Source organism: Terrapene carolina, unplaced genomic scaffold, assembly GCF_002925995.2.
Source record: "Terrapene carolina triunguis isolate 2854851 unplaced genomic scaffold, T_m_triunguis-2.0 Scaffold58, whole genome shotgun sequence".
Lineage (NCBI taxonomy): Eukaryota > Metazoa > Chordata > Testudines > Emydidae > Terrapene > Terrapene triunguis.
The window spans coordinates 42,481,109-42,499,755 of NW_020664409.1; the positions used below are offsets into that span (position 1 = coordinate 42,481,109).

Consider the following 18,647-nt stretch of genomic DNA (forward strand, 5'->3'; position numbering starts at 1 on the left):
GGAACTGATATGCCACCCTCAGTTTAAAGGACACATACTTCCACATATCAATTTTTTTCCCCCCAAGGACACAGAATGTTCCTAAGATTGGTATGTACTTGGTTCACAATGAGTTTGCGGTGCTTCCATTTGGCCTGTCAGCCACTCCACAGGTTTTCACCAAATACTGTATATGGCAGTGGTAGTAGCTTTTCTCAAGAAATGGAGTGCACATCTTCACATCTCTCAAGGACTGGCTAGTCAGTGGCCAGTCCAGAGCTCAAGTGGAATCCAACTTCCATCTCATCCAATCAACCTTCCAGGCCCTAGGTCTACCGATAAACACCCAAAAATCCACCCTTGTCCTGATGCAGAGGATAGAGTACATCAATGCTGTTCTTGACTTCATTCAGAAAGAGCCTTGCTTCCAGAAGACCATTTTCGAGCAGTCATGGTCTTGATAAATCCCATCCAGACCCATCCAGTCACAACTGCTTGAAAATGTCTGTTTTCTGGGCCACATGGCATCATGCATTTGCGTAGTGTAACATGCAAGGCTGTGTCTCAGACCTCTCCAAACATGGCCGGCCATGGTGTATTCACATTCATGGCATCACCTGGATTCAGTGCTCACCGTGCCCACTCAAGTCCTCGATTTACTGACTTGGTGGCTGAACTACCACATGGGTTGTGTGGGAGTGCCCTTTTCATGGTTCCAACCATCGATGTCTCTAGTCTCACACATCAGCACTGGGCTGGGGAGCCCACTTAGGGTCCCTCTGGACTCAAGGTCTGTTGTCCCCAGAAGAGCTCTCTCTTCATCTTGGTGTCAGAGAGCTCAGGCTGGTCCGCCTAGCCTGCCAACTATTCCTGCCCCATATTACGAACAAAGTCGTTTGGGTTCTCAGACAGTGCAACTACCATGTTCTACATCAACAGGCAGGGTGGAGCTCACTCCTCCCTGCCCCATGTCAGAAAGCAATCCAGCTGTGGGATTCTGCATAACCCATTCAATCCATCTCGAGGTGTTGGATCTCCTGGGAGCACAGAACCAGCTGGCGGATCACCTCAGCAGGTCTTACTCCTCTCACCATGAATGGTCCCTTTGGCCAGACAGCGGAAGGGACATTTTCCAACGGTGGGGGACTCCCCTTATAGACCTGTTTGCTACCTGCGACAACAGGAAATGCCACCACTTCTGTTCCCTGTGAGGCCACAGCCCAGGATCTCTTACAGTCACCTTCCTGCTATCATGAGTAGATCACCTGTATTATGCTTTTCTTCCTATCCTGACGATACACAAGGTTCTGATGAAGATCAAGCGGGACCGGGCACGGATCATTCTCATAGCCCCAGGATGGCCCAGGCAGCATTGGTTTACCACCCTGTTAAGCCTCTCAATGGAAACCCCGCTCCTGCTTCTGCTACACCCAGACTTCATCTCCCGAGACCATGGTCAGCTGCTCCATCTGAACCTCAGCTCTCTTCATCTGATGGCCTGGAAGCTCCATGGCTGGATCCTGAGGAGCAAGCTTGCTTGGAGCAAGTCCATAGAGTTCTGCTAGGTAGTAGAAAACCCTCTACCAGGACCACTTACCTTGCAAAATGGAAGCGATTCTCCATCTGGTCCTCCCAACACAGAGTTCCACCCATGCAATCCCCATTGCAACTCATATTGGAGTACTTTTTGCATCAGAAACAGGGTTTGGCTATTTCTTCAGTCAAGATCCACCTACCAGCAATCTCTGCCTTCCAGCCCTGGGTCAACGACTGGTCTGTCTTTTCCCCCTTTCGAGCCACTGGCAATGTGCTCGTTGGTGCACCTCTCCTGGACAGCGGCCTTCTTAGTGGCCATCCCCTCAGCCAGAAGGGTTTTGGAGATCTGTGCCCTCCTATCAGAGCCCCCATATATGATCTTCTTTAAAGATAAGGTGCTGCAGCCGTACCTGGCATTCCTCCCAAAAGTGGTTTCACAATTCCACGGCAGTCAAACGATCTTTCTACCAGTTTTCTTCCTGAAGCCATATGCAAACAGGGAGGAGCAATGTCTACACTCCTTGGGTGTTAGAATGCCAGGGCATGTCCATTTACAAAGAATCAAGCCATTTCGCAGATCAACCCAGCTGTTCATAGCAATAGCAAACAGGATGAAAGGCCTTCCCACCTCTGCCCTGAGAATCTCGTCCTGGATTACATTGTGCACATTGCAAGCTGGTTGGCATTCTGCCTCCAGCTAACCTAACTGCTTGTTCCACAAGATTGCAGGCCTCCTCCACTGTATTCCTAGCACAAGTTCCATAGAAAAAATAGCATAGAATATCAGGGTTGGAAGGGACCTCAGGAGGTCATCTAGTCCAACCCCCTGCTCAAAGCACGATCAATCCCCAGACAGATTTTTGCCCCAAATTGCCCCCTCAAGGATTGAACTCACAACCCTGGGTTTGGCAGGCCAATGCTCAAACCACAGAGCTATCCCTCCCCCCTCCTTCCTATTCAAGACATCTGCCGGGCAGCAACCTGGTCCTTTGGTGCACATGTTCCCAATGCCCTATGCCATCACTCAGCAGGCCAAAGACAATGCTGACTTCAGCCATGCAGTCAGCTTGTTCTTGAACTCCAAGCCCACCTCCTGTGCAACTTCTTGAGAGTCACCTACATTGGAATAGACATGTGCAAGCACTCAAAGAAAAAACTGTTACTAACCATTCTGTAACTGTTGTTCTTTGAGATGTTATCAGAGTTATCTGGTAAGAATAAACTGAGGGGGCACAGGCTCGGCAGGGCCCTTTATCCAGGTTCTATGAGTGTGCGGCACCAGAGAATGCGGGAGCCGACCCGATGGACACCACTAAGGGAAAAAACTCCAGCAACTGTGCTCAGGGTGTGAATACACCTACATTGGAATGGACATGTACAACACCTCTTGAAGAACAGTTACAGAAAGGTTAGTAATCATGAGGCTTTTTGAGTAATTAGCAGATTGAAGTGTATTATTGATACTTGCTTTTAATAAGCATGTTATATCCTTTTGTTGTTCATGTGGCTGTTCTTTGGTAGGAATGTTAGACTTGTAGCACAGAGCTGGGAGTCAGGAGACCTGGGGTTTACCCCTGGCTATGACACAAGTTTTGTCCTTATGACCTGAGAGGCATAGGGCTTTAATAGGTGCCGCAGTTGCTCAGCACCTCTGAGAACCAGGTCATTAACATCTGTGTCTGTTTTCACATCTGTAAAATGAAGATAACTGCCAAAGGGGTGTTGAGGTGAAGTTCATTATTCTTTGTAAAGTACTCAAGATGAAAGCACTAAAAAAAAATTGCACAACAATGTTGTGTAATTTCTTGATAGTGTAATTTAGTGAGATCCAGGGAGTGGAACACTTGCTGTAAATTCCTTTTTCTTCAGGGAGAATATGTAATACTGTGACATATGGAAGTGGAAATTGTCTGTAATATTTTTTGAATCCTAGGTATGCCTCAGTTTCCCTCTGTATGTTGCATGGCTACCCAGGGGGTGCCAAAGGGTTAACACTGCTCCTGGAACAGTGCAGGAGACAGTGTCACCTCCCTGTCTGGGTAAAATGAATAGTAATTAAAGAACTGGCTCAAACCAACCCAAATCAACAGAGGGTTCAGCAAGACAGACACCCCAATGACTGAACAATCAAAACCTAACAGGAAAACCCCAGCAGATAAGTCTTGTGAACTGAGCTGGAGAACAAGGTGTCAGGTGACTAGAAGAAGGGGCTGATATTTTGGAGGGACTCAGGAACCCAGCCATGAGGGGACATGGGGAGAGAGCCAGAGATGGAATCCACCATAGCTTGGCTGGGTCATCATGACATTGGCTTGGCCAGGATGGGCTGGCTTCAGTTCACCCCTCTGTGCTAACCTGAGGATTTTCCGATTCTGTGTGCCAGGTGACTAAAAAATGGTTAACTTGTTGTGAAAAGACTGTCACTGTCAATACTCACTGAGAGCACTGTGCCCTGAAGGGGAACAGTAACAGCCTCCCATAGGATTCTGGTTCTCTCTGAGAGACAGGGATTGCTGGTGTCGAAGGCCCAATCTGAGTCTTGGAGACTATGGGTTTGGGCCTGTGGAAGTGTGTGGGTTCTTGGGGCCCAGCACATTAAAGGAGTCACTCCCAGGAGACTGGGTACAGGCTGGGGCATAGCCAGACCTTGTGACTCTGACAAATACTCATTGTATTAACGACATAAGAAAACTGTTCATGGAATTCGTTGTTCACAGTAAGGAAGTAATCACTTCTTAAAGTGCCAGCCTTCTATCTTCATTTTTCTTAAGCAGTGATGTTACAGCTTCTTGACAGGGGTTGGCAAATGTAATGCTCATTGTGTTAGGTTACAATTCCTGTGCAACTCTAACTCACAAGAGTCCTACCACTGATTCTAGACATGTTAGTATTGTATGCTGGGCCAGCTTCTAATGATTGAATTTTACTCAGTGTGATGCATTTAACAGTTTTTTTGAACAATTCCAAAGTGTTTACATTTCCTCTGCTCCTTATGTAGACTTTGTACACCTGCAACAGATATTTGTGTGAGGGATTAAATTTATTTTACTGTGTGCATAAATGAAATGACCATTAACTGCAAAACATTTCACAATCAGAATCTTGCAGTGTACTAGGAACAGAGAATTACCAGTCCCAAGAGCCAGCATTCACTTTTTTGGAATCCATTGTGTAACATAAGGGCCAACTCATTAATTCAATTCAACAAGTGAGTTACAGCATTACAATGATTGCTTGGTGTATGTTACCTTGTTGGCAGGCAAGTGAGATGTAGGGATGCCAGACTCACATTTTGGAAAAGTGCTCCCTTCTTTGTCACACAAAGCTACTGACAATTCTATGTCACACAAAGCTAACTAACCTTTTTTTTAAACCATTGCCTGGTGAAAGTGCCAGTTGGCTTAAAAGGCTCTCAGAGAATGTGTTTATCTCCCAATGAAGAACACAAGACATGACTTCATGCAGCTTCTTAAATCAGAAGACCAATGCCACTTCTTATCTGTTCTGATTTTTTTCCTTTTGCACTTTTCCAGCTCCAACTGGGGCCACTTAGGGACAAAATTGAGTGTTTAGGAAGTGGAGAGCAGCTCTAAAATTCTTTAACAGTTTGAAATCCATCATGAGTCCTTTTATACTTTACCTTCTCCCCCTGCCAGATATTCTCTGCTGTTCCCCCAGGCTTCCAGCCTGACGCCACATTTATTTTATAGATTTGTTTTGTTTTGTCAAATGTAGATTTCTGTAGATCTGGGCACATTAAAATGAATAAAATCTGTACAACCTAAAAATTGGACCAAAGCTCAAAACAAGAACCCCTCTGTAGAACATCCCATCTGCCTCCCACCCAATCAAGCTCTTCTCATCCCCAGAAAAAGCCTGGGAATCTAGATTACCTGAGTTACCCTCCCACCCCTAAAGGTGGTCTTCAGGTATGTCTACACTGCAATAAAACACCTGCAGCTAGCCTGGGTCAGCTGGCTCAGGCTGTGGGGCTGTAAAATTGAAGCATAGACATTTGGGATCAGGCTGGAGCCAGGGCTCTGAGATCCCATAGAGGGAAAGATCCCAGAGCCTGGGCTTCAGCCTGATCCTTAACATCTATGCTCTAATTTTACAGCCCAAGCCCGTGAGCCTGAGCCAGCTGACCCAAGCCAGCTATAGGTGTTTTGTTGCAGTGTAGATGTACCCTTCATGTTGAGGACCATCCTCAAATTTTGGATATGGCAAACCAAAGTGAGGAAGCTAGTTCCAGCATTGAGGACTCCTCCCTGCAAACACACTGGGCTGGACTCCGCTCTTTATTATGCCAGTATAAATGTGGAGCAACTCTGGATTTTGCATTGGAGTAAAACTGGTGTAAATAAGATGGGAATCAGGGTCCTGTCTCCAGCCCTTTTCCATTTACAATGAAGGACAGAGGGGAAGTTACTGCCTCAATTGATCTCAGCCCATTTATGACTTTATAGGTCAAAATCAGCACTTTTAAAATTGTACCTAGAATTCAATTGAAATCAAATGCATACCACTGAACACAGGTGTAATATGCCCCTATAAGAATTCCCTTGATTGTTGCTATGTCTGAAGGTAATGCAAGTAAGAGAATCCTTTTAATTTCTCAGACTGAACTTTCCTTCACTGGGTGTGTTCTGCTGTACTGTATAGTGCTTTCAGCTGATGGCTTTATAATGTTCTTAAGTAGCTGATGAAGTGTTTATTCATAAGCACACACCAGATATTTGGTGCAGACTTCTTTATAATTGGATAAGCAGGAGAGGTTTAGTGTACACTGAACGCTGTATCTTTCTAGACCGTATCTGAGGGTGGTTTTTAGCTAAAGGACTTTTTGGCTTTATGGCCCAGTGGTGCTCAAGTTGGCTTGGGGAATGTCAAATTAAACATAATCTTTTCCATAACTTGTTTTCTTCAACCATGTGAATTGAAGCATAGTGTTTCATCTTGTGATCCATTGTATGGTGACGCATTTACCTGCTGCTGCTAATAATCTGAGTAAATAGCTCTAGTTCAGGGGGAGTATCTCCAGAATGTAATAACTTAGTTTAAAAATGCTTTTAATGTTGACCGTTTTCCGTAACTGTCTGTGACCAAAATGTTTGGATCTGTGAGTGAGCCACTGATTATTGTGGTAACTAGAGGATGGCTGCTGCTAAAAAGCATAGGTTCCCACAGGCTAGGGGGAAGAGCATTAGCATGTGTATGAATTCCCTACTATGGGTCAGATCTTCAGCTGAGCACATTTGAAAAGCCAGCTTTAAGTGGCAAGCAGCTGAGTCTTTCGTGTTACTTTTCCTTACAGACACAGAACACTTTTAAAATATGAAACCTGACCCCTGGAATTTCAATATGCCCCATCTTTATAAAAAATAGAGATTGATTCCCTCATGGTAATGTGGTCCATGCACATGGTGTCCTTGGCAGCCTGCTTTCTCCAGAGCAAGCAAATAATTAAGGTCTATCCTGAAGTGGCAATAGGGGGCCTCATTTCTTATCTACAAGATAGCTGGAGGGATAAGGAACTGTTTAGTAAACCGCATGCTATGTTTCTTTCTCTGCATAATGCCAGAAATAGCCTTTACCATTTTGGTATGGTAGTGTTTAAACCTAATGTGACATAAACATTAAGGAATAGAGCAAGTACCCAAGGGGATTTTATCAGGTACTATGCAAGCCAATAAAGTTCATAAAAAGTCTAGGATCTGAATTTTCACTCCAACCCCTTTAACATCACCACTGGATTGTCCCTTTGAGTTAATCAGAGTGATGCTGGTCACATGTCATGGGAAAATGAGAGCTGAGTAGTTCTGTCTGCATAGCCTAGTTTAGCATGAATTTAAGCCACACAGTATATCACATCTGATTTGGTGTGCTCAATGTGTTGGTAACACTATTGTCAACTGCTATTAATTCCTTTAAAGTAAGCATTTATGTAACTCATGCATTTATGTGTAATGTATGTCATTAAATCAGTACAGTATTCTAATCTATTATAATCTGGCACAAATCTATGCCCTATAATACAGATGTACGATCACATTTGTCTATTTCACACTTCAGTTAGGTGACATCTTATTGTGGACTCCCTAACACAATAACAATTTTCTTTAACTATTTAGTAAACAGAAAACATCAACAGAAATTTTACATTCTAGATGCATATTTGGAAAGAAAATATACATCCTGATTCAGCCTAACTTTAAATAGGTATTGTAAGTGAATAGTTCTACTGAGGTTAGTGGAACTACTCATGTGCTTAAAATGAAATACATGCCTAAGTAGCTTATCAGGGTCTAGCTGAACAGTTAAGATGTGTCCATGCCTTACTGAGTAACCATGATTTTATTATTGTAATCTTGTCCTAAACCTTCTTCTCTTCCCCATTTATCACTTCTTTTTTACATGTATTTAGTGTGTAAGCTCTTTCAAGCAGGGACATCTCTACAGGTTTGAAAAATACCCAACACACTTGTGGGTGCTAAAAGATAATTTTAAAAATAATTTTCTGAACTTTCATTTTGCTTTAAAATGTCTCAGTTGGTTTTTCTTCAGATAACTGTTCATTCCCTTGTAGTGAATTCAAAGAAAACAAGAATGACTGTTGAATGAACTAAGGAAATTGCATTGATTGGAAGTTCAGTGCATTGTTGCTTTACAAGTGATTGAGATGTTACCATCTAACACTTCATATGAAATGAGCTTGATCTCACTCCACTTCCCAGTGGACAATTGTCCATATCACAACATTGGTCATAAAACCTAGCACTAACTGGAACCTTTGGTAGCCTTAGCAGAGAGGCCAAAGATTGAATGGGTATGTAGCTGGAGTTTGATCTCTAGTGGTTAGTGGTGAGCTCTACAGGCTGGAGTTGAGGCACGTTATGGAGATGGTGCAGGAAAGTTTATACTCTGATGTCTCTACCTTTTTAAAGACACCATAATAGAGGCTCAACTTAAATGTATACCCCCAAATTAAAAAAAACATGGAGAACTAAAAAACTGCCACTATGGCTAAACAACACAGTAAAATAAGCTGAGAGAGGCAAAAAGACATCCTTTAAAAAGTGGAAGTTAAATCCGAGTGAGGAAAATAGAAAGGAGCATAAACTCTGGCAAGTGAAGTGTAAAAATATAATTAGGAAGGCCAAAAAAGAATTTGAAGAACAGCTAGCTAAAGACTAAAAAAGTAATAGTAAAAAATTTTTAAGTACATCAGAAGCAAGAAGCCTGATAAACAACCAGTGGGGCTACCAGAGAATCGAGAAGCTAAAGGAGCACTCAAGACTGAGGATGTGAGGGAGATTCCCAAACCTGAGTCTTTCTTTTTAGGTGGCAAATCTGAGGAACTGTCCCAGATGGATGTGTCATTAGAGGAGGTTTTGGAACAAATTGATAAACTAAACAGTAATAAGTCACCAGGACCAGATGATATTCACCCAAGAGTTCTGAAGGAACTCAAATGTGAAATTGCAGAACTACTAACTTTGGTAAGTAACCTGTCCTTTTAGATCAGCTTCTGTACCAGATGACTGGAGGATAGCTAATGTGCTGCCAATTTTTTAAAAGGCTCTTGTGCTGATTCGAGCAATTACAGGGTGGTAAGCCTAACTTCAGTACCAAGCAAATGGGTTGAAACTAGAGTAAAGAACAGAATTATCAGATTAACACAATTTGTTGGGGAACAGTCAACATGTTTTTTGTAAAGGGAAATGTTGCCTCACCAATCTACTAGATTTTTTTGATGGGATTAAGCATGTGGACAAGGTGGATCCAGGGGATATAGTGTACTTAGATTTTCAGAAAGCCTTTGACAAGGACCCTCACCAAAGGCTCTTAAGCAAAGTAAACTGTCATGGAATAAGCGGTAAGATTCTCTCATGGATCGGTAACAGGTTAAAAGATGAGAAACAAAGGGTAGGAATGAATAAATGGTCAGTTTTCACAGTGGAGAGAGGTATCCCTCAGGGGTCTGTACTGGGACAGTCCTATTCAACATATTCATAAATCTAGAAAAAGGGGTAAACAGTGAGGTGGCAAAATTTGCAGATGATACAAAACTACTCAAGATAGTTAAATCCCAGGCAGACTGCGAGGAGCTAGTTAAATCCCAGACGAACTCCCCTGCCCCGTTACCGCGCTGCCTGGAGCACCAGTGGCAGGCAGTGCTACAGCCGCGCCGCCTGGCTAGAGCCAGGCCATGCCGCCGCCGCCACCATTCAGCACAGAGCACTGGGTCAGGCTGGGCTCTGCAGCTGCGCTGCCCCAGGAGCTCACAGCCCCGCCACCCAGAGCATTGCACCCGCGATGGAGCAAGCGAGCTGATGCTGGGGTAGGGGCCGGGGTAGCCTCCCGGGCCAGGAGCTCAGGGCCTGGGCAGGATGGTCCCGTGGGCCGTAGTTTGCCCACCTCTGGTCTAAAGTCTTGATTACAGTATGTTTGAGGTATTTCTAAAACCAAAAGTGTTTGTTTTTTACAGGGCTTAATATCACGTGTTTCTTTGTTTTTTGTTTTGGGGGTTTTTTTGTTTGGTTTTGTTTACCCATCCACACTGTGGGCTTTTGATAGTAATAATGAGACAGAGCACTAACTAGAATGGAGCTGAAAGTTCTGAGTAGAAAGAAGCAAATAGTGTTTTGAAAAATATTAAGTCTTGGTTGTGGTGCTCTTTGCTGCTAGGCAGGAGAGCTGTGTTTCATTACCATTCACGCACTCCGTCCCCATGCTGGTATTGGTAAGAATGTAGAATGCTGATAAGAGACTTGTATTGGCTTTAGTGACTTGCTGGCTGGTTAAAATGTAGTATGATTGGACTTGCATCCCAATCTCTACTCGGAAGTAATGTAGTCCCTGGTGGCTGGAGTTAAGAGGGACATGGAGTGGAATCTCCACGGATGCAGTCAGGGGCAGCTCCAGGCACCAGCGCAGCAAGCGCGTGCCTGGGGCGGCAAGCCGCGGGTGGCAGCCTGCCAGTCGCTGCGAGGGCGGCAGTCAGGCTGCCTTCGGTGGCATGCCTGCGGGAGGTCCGCCGGTCCTGCAGATTCGGCAGCAATTCAGCGGCGGGGACACCGAAGGCGCGGCACCAGCGGACCTCCCACAGGCATGCCGCCGAATCGGCATGACCAGCGGACCGCCCACAGGCGCACCGCTGAAAGCCGCCTGACTGCCGTGCTTGGGGTGGCAAAACACATAGAGCCGCACCTGGATGCATAGGGATACATAGGGATGGTGGCAGAAGGAAAAGCTTGAGCATTAATCAGGCTTTCCAGGTTCTTTTTGCTTTGCTTAATTAGTGGTAATAGCACCAGTGTTTCATTTTAATTAAAAAGTGTGTTTGGATCTTCATTGGTGATCAGGGGTGCTGAGAGCTATTGAACCAAACTGTAAACACTGTATATAATGGAATCCACTTCAAGCCAACGGGTGCAGCAGCACCCCTAGTTCCAGCATCTGTGTTGGTGATGATAGAAATGTAGGATTTTTTACTTGACCTACATTCTTAAAGCTGCATTTCTGTTTGTGTATTTACTGAATGTGAAAGCTATAAAATCAGCAAGGAATGGTGCAGCCATTTCATAACTCCTATGGCTTACTGGCTTTGTTCCCTGTCATTGGGTCTAGATCTAGGGAATTCTTTGCAGAGAACTATGAATGTGGGAGGAGGAAACCTACAGGATGATTTACTGTACTTGTAGTGGTTTGCTTGCTGTACCTACAAAATGAGTTATATTTGTAGCACATGCAGTGTTTCCAAATGGAGACTCAGCCAGCTAGGCTGAAGGACTGTCATGCATATAGGACCCAAATCACTCCCCCCATATTTCCCCGATTGCATTAGATAAGATGTAGAAACACTGTTCTGTAAACAAATGAAAAACTGTAGACCTGGCACAGCCTGCAAAGGGAAACTAGATCTCTCTAGCCAATTGAATTGAACTAGAATCCTAATGTGAACACACTTAAGAGATAGAAATAATGCTGTAATGTTGTCTTCATCTGCTCTTCGCTGTGCTGTAGCTTTGTCAGTGCATGTTTTAAGCTATTTTGGTGACCTCAATAAAGCAGCCTCTGTTCTTTGCTGTTGGTGAAGAAATAAAAATGCTTTTACAAGTTAGAGGTGGCTGAATGTTTTACTGCTTTCTGGTTTGACGGATCAGATAGGAATGTCTGGCAGCCAAAGACCTGCTACAGATTATTTTTATATTGTCTATCACTATATAGCAGCTTTTGCATCTGCATTATCTCATGTACTTCTAAGGAACCTGTGAGCTGTTTAGCAGCATTTATTTGTTTTAAAAAAAGGCCCAGAAAAATGTTACAATGCTAACTATGAATCTGTTGTCTTTCCCATGTTATTTCAAGTCCATTACCAATTTAACAATGGGGATATTTTTCAATCAAGTGTGGGGACATAAGGTAACTGGGTATATCCTTGGACTGGTAATTGAAAAGTCTTCCACCTTTGTTTCCAGTTCAAATCCAGTGTGAATCAGTAGTGAAAGTTCCCATCTGTCGGTTCAGTGGCCTGCCAGGGATCCGTGGTCTCAGTTGAGTTCCTCAGAGATAGATATCTACATTACAAAATTCACCACCATGACTTGAGTAGGCTTCACTGCAGCATAGTAGGTTGTTTTGTTCAGTGGTTGAGCTCCTGCCAAATTAGTAATACTTGAACTTCTCTGGATTTTTTTTTTTAATCACTTTATACAATAGGTGCAACTCTATAAACTAAGGTAATTTTTTTCCTAAGCATCAAATCCATCTGAAAGGTCACAAATTGACTATATTTTAATCAGTGCATGAATTTTACTTTGAGAGGGAAGGGGAAATTGCTAACCCTGTCAGAAAATATAAATCTGGTCAGAGTCTGTCTTTATGATAGCTGAGAAAGCTGTGAGGTTTTTATTAAATCTTCTGTCACTGAGATCTAATCACTTATAAATTTATCTCATGATTTCCACTTGATCAAACACTTGATTTTAAAAGGGTAAATAAGTGTTTTTGTTTAATTTTGAAGCCAAAAATATCATGAGGTATCTGCGCAATTACTCATTACTTTTTTCCAACTCCCAGCCTTGAGTTTCAATACACCTAATTAAAAGAGACTGTCCTCCCACACAGTTCAATGCACACTTTTGCTTATGTGGGTTTTAGAGAAGAGCCAGAGAAACTCATTTAAATGGTTTGATTTTGTTTAACATATCTGTGAACCATCGTGGTTCAACCTCTCATAACGGTGGGTGCCCAATTAAGCTTTTAATCCACTTGTATAGAAATGAATATTACTTGTTAAAATACATATTATTTAAAGTCAAAGATAATTTTCCTTGCTACCTTAGAAATGTGAAAATATGCAGGGAAGTTTTAACTAGCTGTGGATATGCAGAGTGGCTTAAGGGGCAAAAGAGCCTGGGGGATAGGTAACTGTTTAAACTGTGGGGTGGAAGGGAAGGAAGAGGTACTTAACATGGCTATTCGCATAACTGCTAATTCTATTAGCAATGCTAGTTATTCAGTAGTCTCTCACCATATATTAGCACCATTTCCCCCTTTTTACTCTCCCCCAACAAGATTTTTTAAAAAGGGAAGCTATCACATGGTTTTAGTACATACTCTAAAATTAGGAGAAATTTGGAAACTTAAAAATTAAGCTTAAAATGTTCATTTAAGCATGGTCTCAGACAAAGCTACAGGACACAAAATAGTGGATTATAGGTTTAAGGGGTTTCAGAGTAGCAGCCGTGTTAGTCTGTATCCGCAAAAAGAACAGGAGTACTTGTGGCACCTTAGAGACTAACAAATTTATTAGAACATAAGCTTTCGTGGGCTACAAGGAATCCAGACTGAGTAGCAGAGAGAAGGAAAGCAACTACAGGTCTGGGTACGGGGAAGGCATTAAACTTAGACCTTTATAATACTTTATAGGCTGGGGCTCAATTCTGATATGCAGTTACATAATAATGTACATTAAAATGCAGCCCCTTTCCAATAAGGGTCCGATCTACTTTCTATTAAAAAAAAAAAAACCCTCAAACGCTGCACCATTTTAAATGGGGAGAAGTAAGAGGAAATATTTGCGTTACCGCAGATCAAATATTGCATGCAAATTAAAAAAGAAAAATACTGGGGGGGAAATAAGGTGGATGTGTGAGCGTGTGCGCGCTCTCTTTTCACGTTTGGATTTTATCACTACCAGCTGGGCATTGTATGCGACTATTGTCAGGCTTCCATGCTAATTCCGGAAGCTTGAGACCAAAAATAACTGCGCATTACTGGGGAGAGATGACGGTGGATTCTGGAATCTTTCAAAAACGCTTGTTTTGTTCCCTCATAAATGTAGGTCAAAACACTGGTGACTTCCCTAGTCACATGAAGCAGGCTCAAAAGACGTGTTGCATCTCCCGAGCGCTCTGCGTCGTGAAAATGGCTTTTTGCCATGCCAGCCTTCTCCACCAATCATCAGAAAAGAATTTGGCTTTTCTAGGGGGCAAAGTTAAAGCTACCGTGGAAAAGAGTGTGGGTCATCCCAGCTCGTCCCCTTCCTCTCCCAACTCACGGCGGCTCCCTGCCGTGTGTGCAGCAGCCCAATTGTAAAAGGGCCATTTAATATGTAAAACCCCACAGCTGCCTACAGCTCGGGCTTGCTTCTGCCTCACGGTGACTCTGCAACCCGTGGGGTCGGCCCCGCTTGCAGCCCGCCTGCTCCTGGGCCGGTTCTCTGGCTGGAGCTGAAATGAAAGAACCCGGTGGGTGGGGACGCGCCGGCCCTGAGGAGGTTCCAGGGCCGCCCCCCGCCCGGGCCGGGCTCTTTGTGTACACAGCTGCACTCCGCGCAGGGGACCGAAAGGAAATGGTTAGAGGAAGGGCTGGCTTTGGAGGCGGCGAGGCTGTTGTCAGGGGCGGGCGGGCGGGCTGGCGCGCTGCAAGCCAGATGTAGGCCGCCCCCGTCCCCGCCTCCCTTGCGCCTCTTCGGCTGCACTGGCGCGGCCACGCCGGAGCCCTTGTGCGAACCGAGCAGATCTGATGAGTTAGCTGGTTGCTATGGTGAAGGGGCCGTGTCACGTGGCCAGGGTGCTGCTCCAGGCGGTTTGACGTCAGCAGGGAGGCAGGCAGGCAAGGGGAGAGCGAGCCGCTGTAGCAAAGCAGCAGAGCAGCCCCGGCGCAGCCCCTCCGCCGACCTTCCGCGCGCGAGCGAGCGAGCGAGCCAGGCAGCCAGCCGTGTGGGGGTGGGAGCGCGCGCCAATGCCGGGACCTACCCAAACGCTGTCCCCAAATGGCGAGAACAACAACGACATCCTGCAGGATAACGGCACCATCATCCCCTTCAGGAAGCACACGGTGCGCGGGGAGCGTTCCTACAGGTAACCCGCGCTGGCTTGCGGGGATCGCCCTGCTGCGTGTGCGTGTGCCTGGGATGGGGGCTGCTGCGGGCATTGCAGCAAAGGGACAGGCAGGGGGATTACATAACAAAACACCGTGCTCTCAGCGGCGTGTTAAAAATAAGCTAGGACCTATTAGCCGGGGTCCTGCCTCGCCTGCATGGAAGCCTGGCTCTTGGAAATAGCGTTTGTATTGTCCAGCTGGAAAACATTTTGTGAGTAGACTTGCTGCCTGTAGGGGCTCTCCCCCCCGCCCCACAGACCCCTCCTTCCTTGCGTATTGATAAAAAACGCAAACGAGAGAGATCTGTGGGGTCGCCCAAAGGGAACAGGGCTGCAGCGCCGAATTTCTGGCTGTGCCGGGGTCGCTGGGCATCTGGGCGTGAAAGCCAAGGCGAAGGGATGGAGTAAAAACGGCTTGTGCCTGCCCTGGTGTGTGCAGGAAAAATGGAATCCTCTAGATTAAACTGCAGTCTGTGATGATGATGTTAAAGCGCCAGATTGATGGAGCTTTGTAAGAATTCTGCTCCCTGATTGGTGGAAGGCTTGACAGCAGAGGTCACGGTGTCACGCATTTACTAAAATTTCCTCCTCGAAACCGAGGGTTTATTAGCGGCACGGTGGACTGCAGCCGTTTCTCGAAGACACTGCGTATCCCGTGCCTTTTCTTTGATTCTGGTGTGTTGCAGGGAACACAGCCCTTCTTTTCAGTTGGGAGGCAATTGCATTACATTTTTGACTATATGGTTTGAGGATGGTGGCTGTGTTCTTTGTCGCAGTTGTAAGCATTTTTGATTAATGGTTTGGCATGTATTGTTGGCACCGTTTTTACATTAACATATCTGACAATATGGTCCACTAGATAAGCTAATTAAAATTGTTTGCATTTTTTGATAAGAATAACAATGTAGCCTTGAATGCAACTAGTTTTATGTGCTCTGAGCTGTAGACTTGAAGGGTGATACTATAGTCAGTTGTATCTCCTCTAAAGTTAAGATGCAGTTATTTTAAATGCTGCCTTGATGACAGCAAGATGTGTCTTTTTAGAGAACACACATCTTTCAAAGCTCATATTCTCAAACCAGCAACAGGAAATGATACTGTCCTTAAAATGTTAGCTAAATATTTAGGTAATGTATATTATCTGATTGCACATAGAACTGGATCAAAATAAACATGAGTGTTTGGCTCAGTTAGCCAAAGAAAATCAGAGTATTTCACTTTATTTTTTATTAGGAATAACCTGGCCCTAATAACTCAGTTATGCCCATATTAACCTTGTAGGTAAATCTTGGCTGAATCCATACAGTTCCCCAAAATCTAATGGCTTATCACTCAAATTAATGTGGTGAGGTGACATACTTGTGGAATCCAAGTGCTTACTCTACCCTGAATGCCACACACAAATTTAGCCTGCACTTTCTTAGAATCTTATTGCTTCCCAGAGGCCTTCAGGTCTTTACAGGCATTTCCTTTATGTTGATGGAGTTCATTGGGCTTAGTTTTAAAGCAACATTATTAAACTTCCAATAGAGTTTTCATCTTTTGTAAAGAATCATTCCTACTGGCAGGAAGACTGAAGCTCTCATTTCGTAGATTTAAATTCCTGCCATGTAGCATAATTTTGTTTGAGAGGACAGCTGGATTTTGACCACATGGTTAAATGGAAGCATTTTGCTGCATCTTTGCAGTTGGGCTGTACTCTGGTAACAAAATCTTTGGATAGAAGTAAGTTTAATTTTAGGCACTCCAGTTTGACTTACAAAAGATAGCACTGTCTTCAGTGCTTGTTGAAATCCTTTGTTCAATAAGATCCTCCCATAGCACTGTTGCACCAGAGACGAATCACTGTTTACATTTAGTACTTCTTCACCTACCAACAAAATAATCAATTTTCTTGAATGACAATGATGCATGTTGGAATGGTATTCACATCAACAAGACTATGCCCAAAAATTGAATTTTTGAAAATTGCTGTAGTAGGACTACTAGAAACATTACGGTGGAAATGATTGTATCAGTTGAATAATACTTCACATGAAAATTGCTTACATTTAGCCTTTTACCCAGAGACTATCCAGGCCTCAAGATGTTTTAAAGCCTCTTTATCAATTCACCCACCTGTGAGAATGGAATGTAGCCCATTACCTGTCAACACTAACACTGTTCATCATTTTAGGATACCTAAATGAATAATCCAATTAAATGCAAGCTAGAATGGCATCTTTATTTAGTGAATAAGCACTGGACTGGGATTCAGGAGATCTGGAATCTGTTCTTGGCTCTGCTAACAACATGCCTTGTGACCTGGGACAAGTCATTTTACCTGTCTGTGCCAGTTTTCCTATCTATCAAATGGTGGTAATGATACTTTCATAAAGTGTTCTGAGACCTACAGATGAAAAGTGCTGTATAAGTAAATACTACTTAACTGAAACTTGCAGGAAATATTTAGTTAAATAGCTAAATTGGGATTTCATCATGACACAAGATCACATTCTTAATTTTGCTGAAGCTGCCATGAAATCTTTAAAGACTCGGTTGGTTTAGGCCTCTGACGTACCCTGAGCTCTAGCAGGATGAAAGTCCTTATACACAAGTAAATTATGTTTCATCTGAAAGGCAGCATTACACCCCCTAAGATCATGCTGGACTATTAGTTCAATTGAATTTGAGGGAAGAAAATGCACCTTGTATAAAATTCTGTCCAATTTCTTGTGTAGCATTTTGCATTTTCCTTGTAGCTTTCATATTCAAATACTGACCAGAACAAACATCTCATAAAATCACACCCCAAGCTGTCATGACTCTGATGGTTAGTTGGTTTCATCCATATTTAGAAATATGGATTAATTGTACTCGTAAAAAAATCCTAAAACATGAAGTAGAAGTCAATTGTTGGGCAAATCTTGTGTAACAAAACAAAAAATAGTCTGCTCACAATCTAGTTTGACCAAGTTAAACTGTGCCTACTATGTTTTCATGAAAAGCAAATACTGTCTCTCTCTCTCCTACAATGTTAGACACCATCTCAAGTTATCCTCCATAATATACCTTAGATGCTTTTATGTAAACACATCTTAATTTAAACAAAGGAAATGGTTAAGTTGGTCATAATAAACAAAAGTATATTTGTTAATCTAGTGAAAAATTAGTGCTTTTATAATATTTAAAATTGTTAGGCATTATTTAACTCTTGTACAGTGCTTTTCATGTGTAAATCTCAATGCGCTTTTCAAAGGAAGGGAGTATCATCTCCATTTTGCAGATGGAGAAACTGAGACAAAGTGACTTGGCCAAGGTTGTCCAGCATTCCAGGAGCAGAGCAAATAATAGAACCCAGGTCTCCTGAGTCCCAATACAGTGGTTTATCCACTAGGCCATGTAATCGTCTTCAACAGCCTTGTAAGGTAGATATTATCCCCATTTTACAGATAGGGGAACACATATACAGAGTGTTAAGTGGCTTGCAGTAGGTTACCTAGAGAGTCAACAACAGAGCTACTATTCAAACCCTGAAGCAGTTCCCGGTTTCCAGTTCTGTGCTCAATCCATAAGATCATGTTGGATTTTACAGTAATAGTTGTAAATATTAAATTTATATTAGTTTATTAAAATGCTATTTCTGGAGTGGAAAGGAAGGACAAGAGGGTGTTAGTTTGATACATCTCATTCAGGAGGCTTTGCTGTAAATTTGTGTCAAGGCTGGATCCCCACTTTGAACTTTAGGGTTCAAATGTAGGG

General features: G+C 43.5%; 1 protein-coding gene across 5 annotated transcripts in view; it reads left to right on the forward strand.

Moving 5' to 3' along the window:
- The window catches only part of MAPRE2 (microtubule associated protein RP/EB family member 2), a 144,332-nt gene that overhangs the window by 46,678 nt on the left and 79,007 nt on the right, over nt 1-18,647 (forward strand). Inside the window, exon 1 of one of the 5 annotated variants that reach the window (XM_024192850.3) lies at nt 14,516-14,568. The exons of 2 other annotated variants lie outside the window; for them this stretch is intronic. Coding sequence is in view for 2 of the 3 variants with exons in the window: in XM_024192849.2 (XP_024048617.1) it covers nt 14,767-14,885 (119 nt within the window). In the remaining variant the exon portion in view is untranslated. Of the gene's footprint in view, nt 1-14,515; nt 14,569-14,702; nt 14,886-18,647 lie in introns of those variants that run through there. 2 more of the 5 variants (XM_024192849.2, XM_024192854.2) reach the window with 2 other exon arrangements.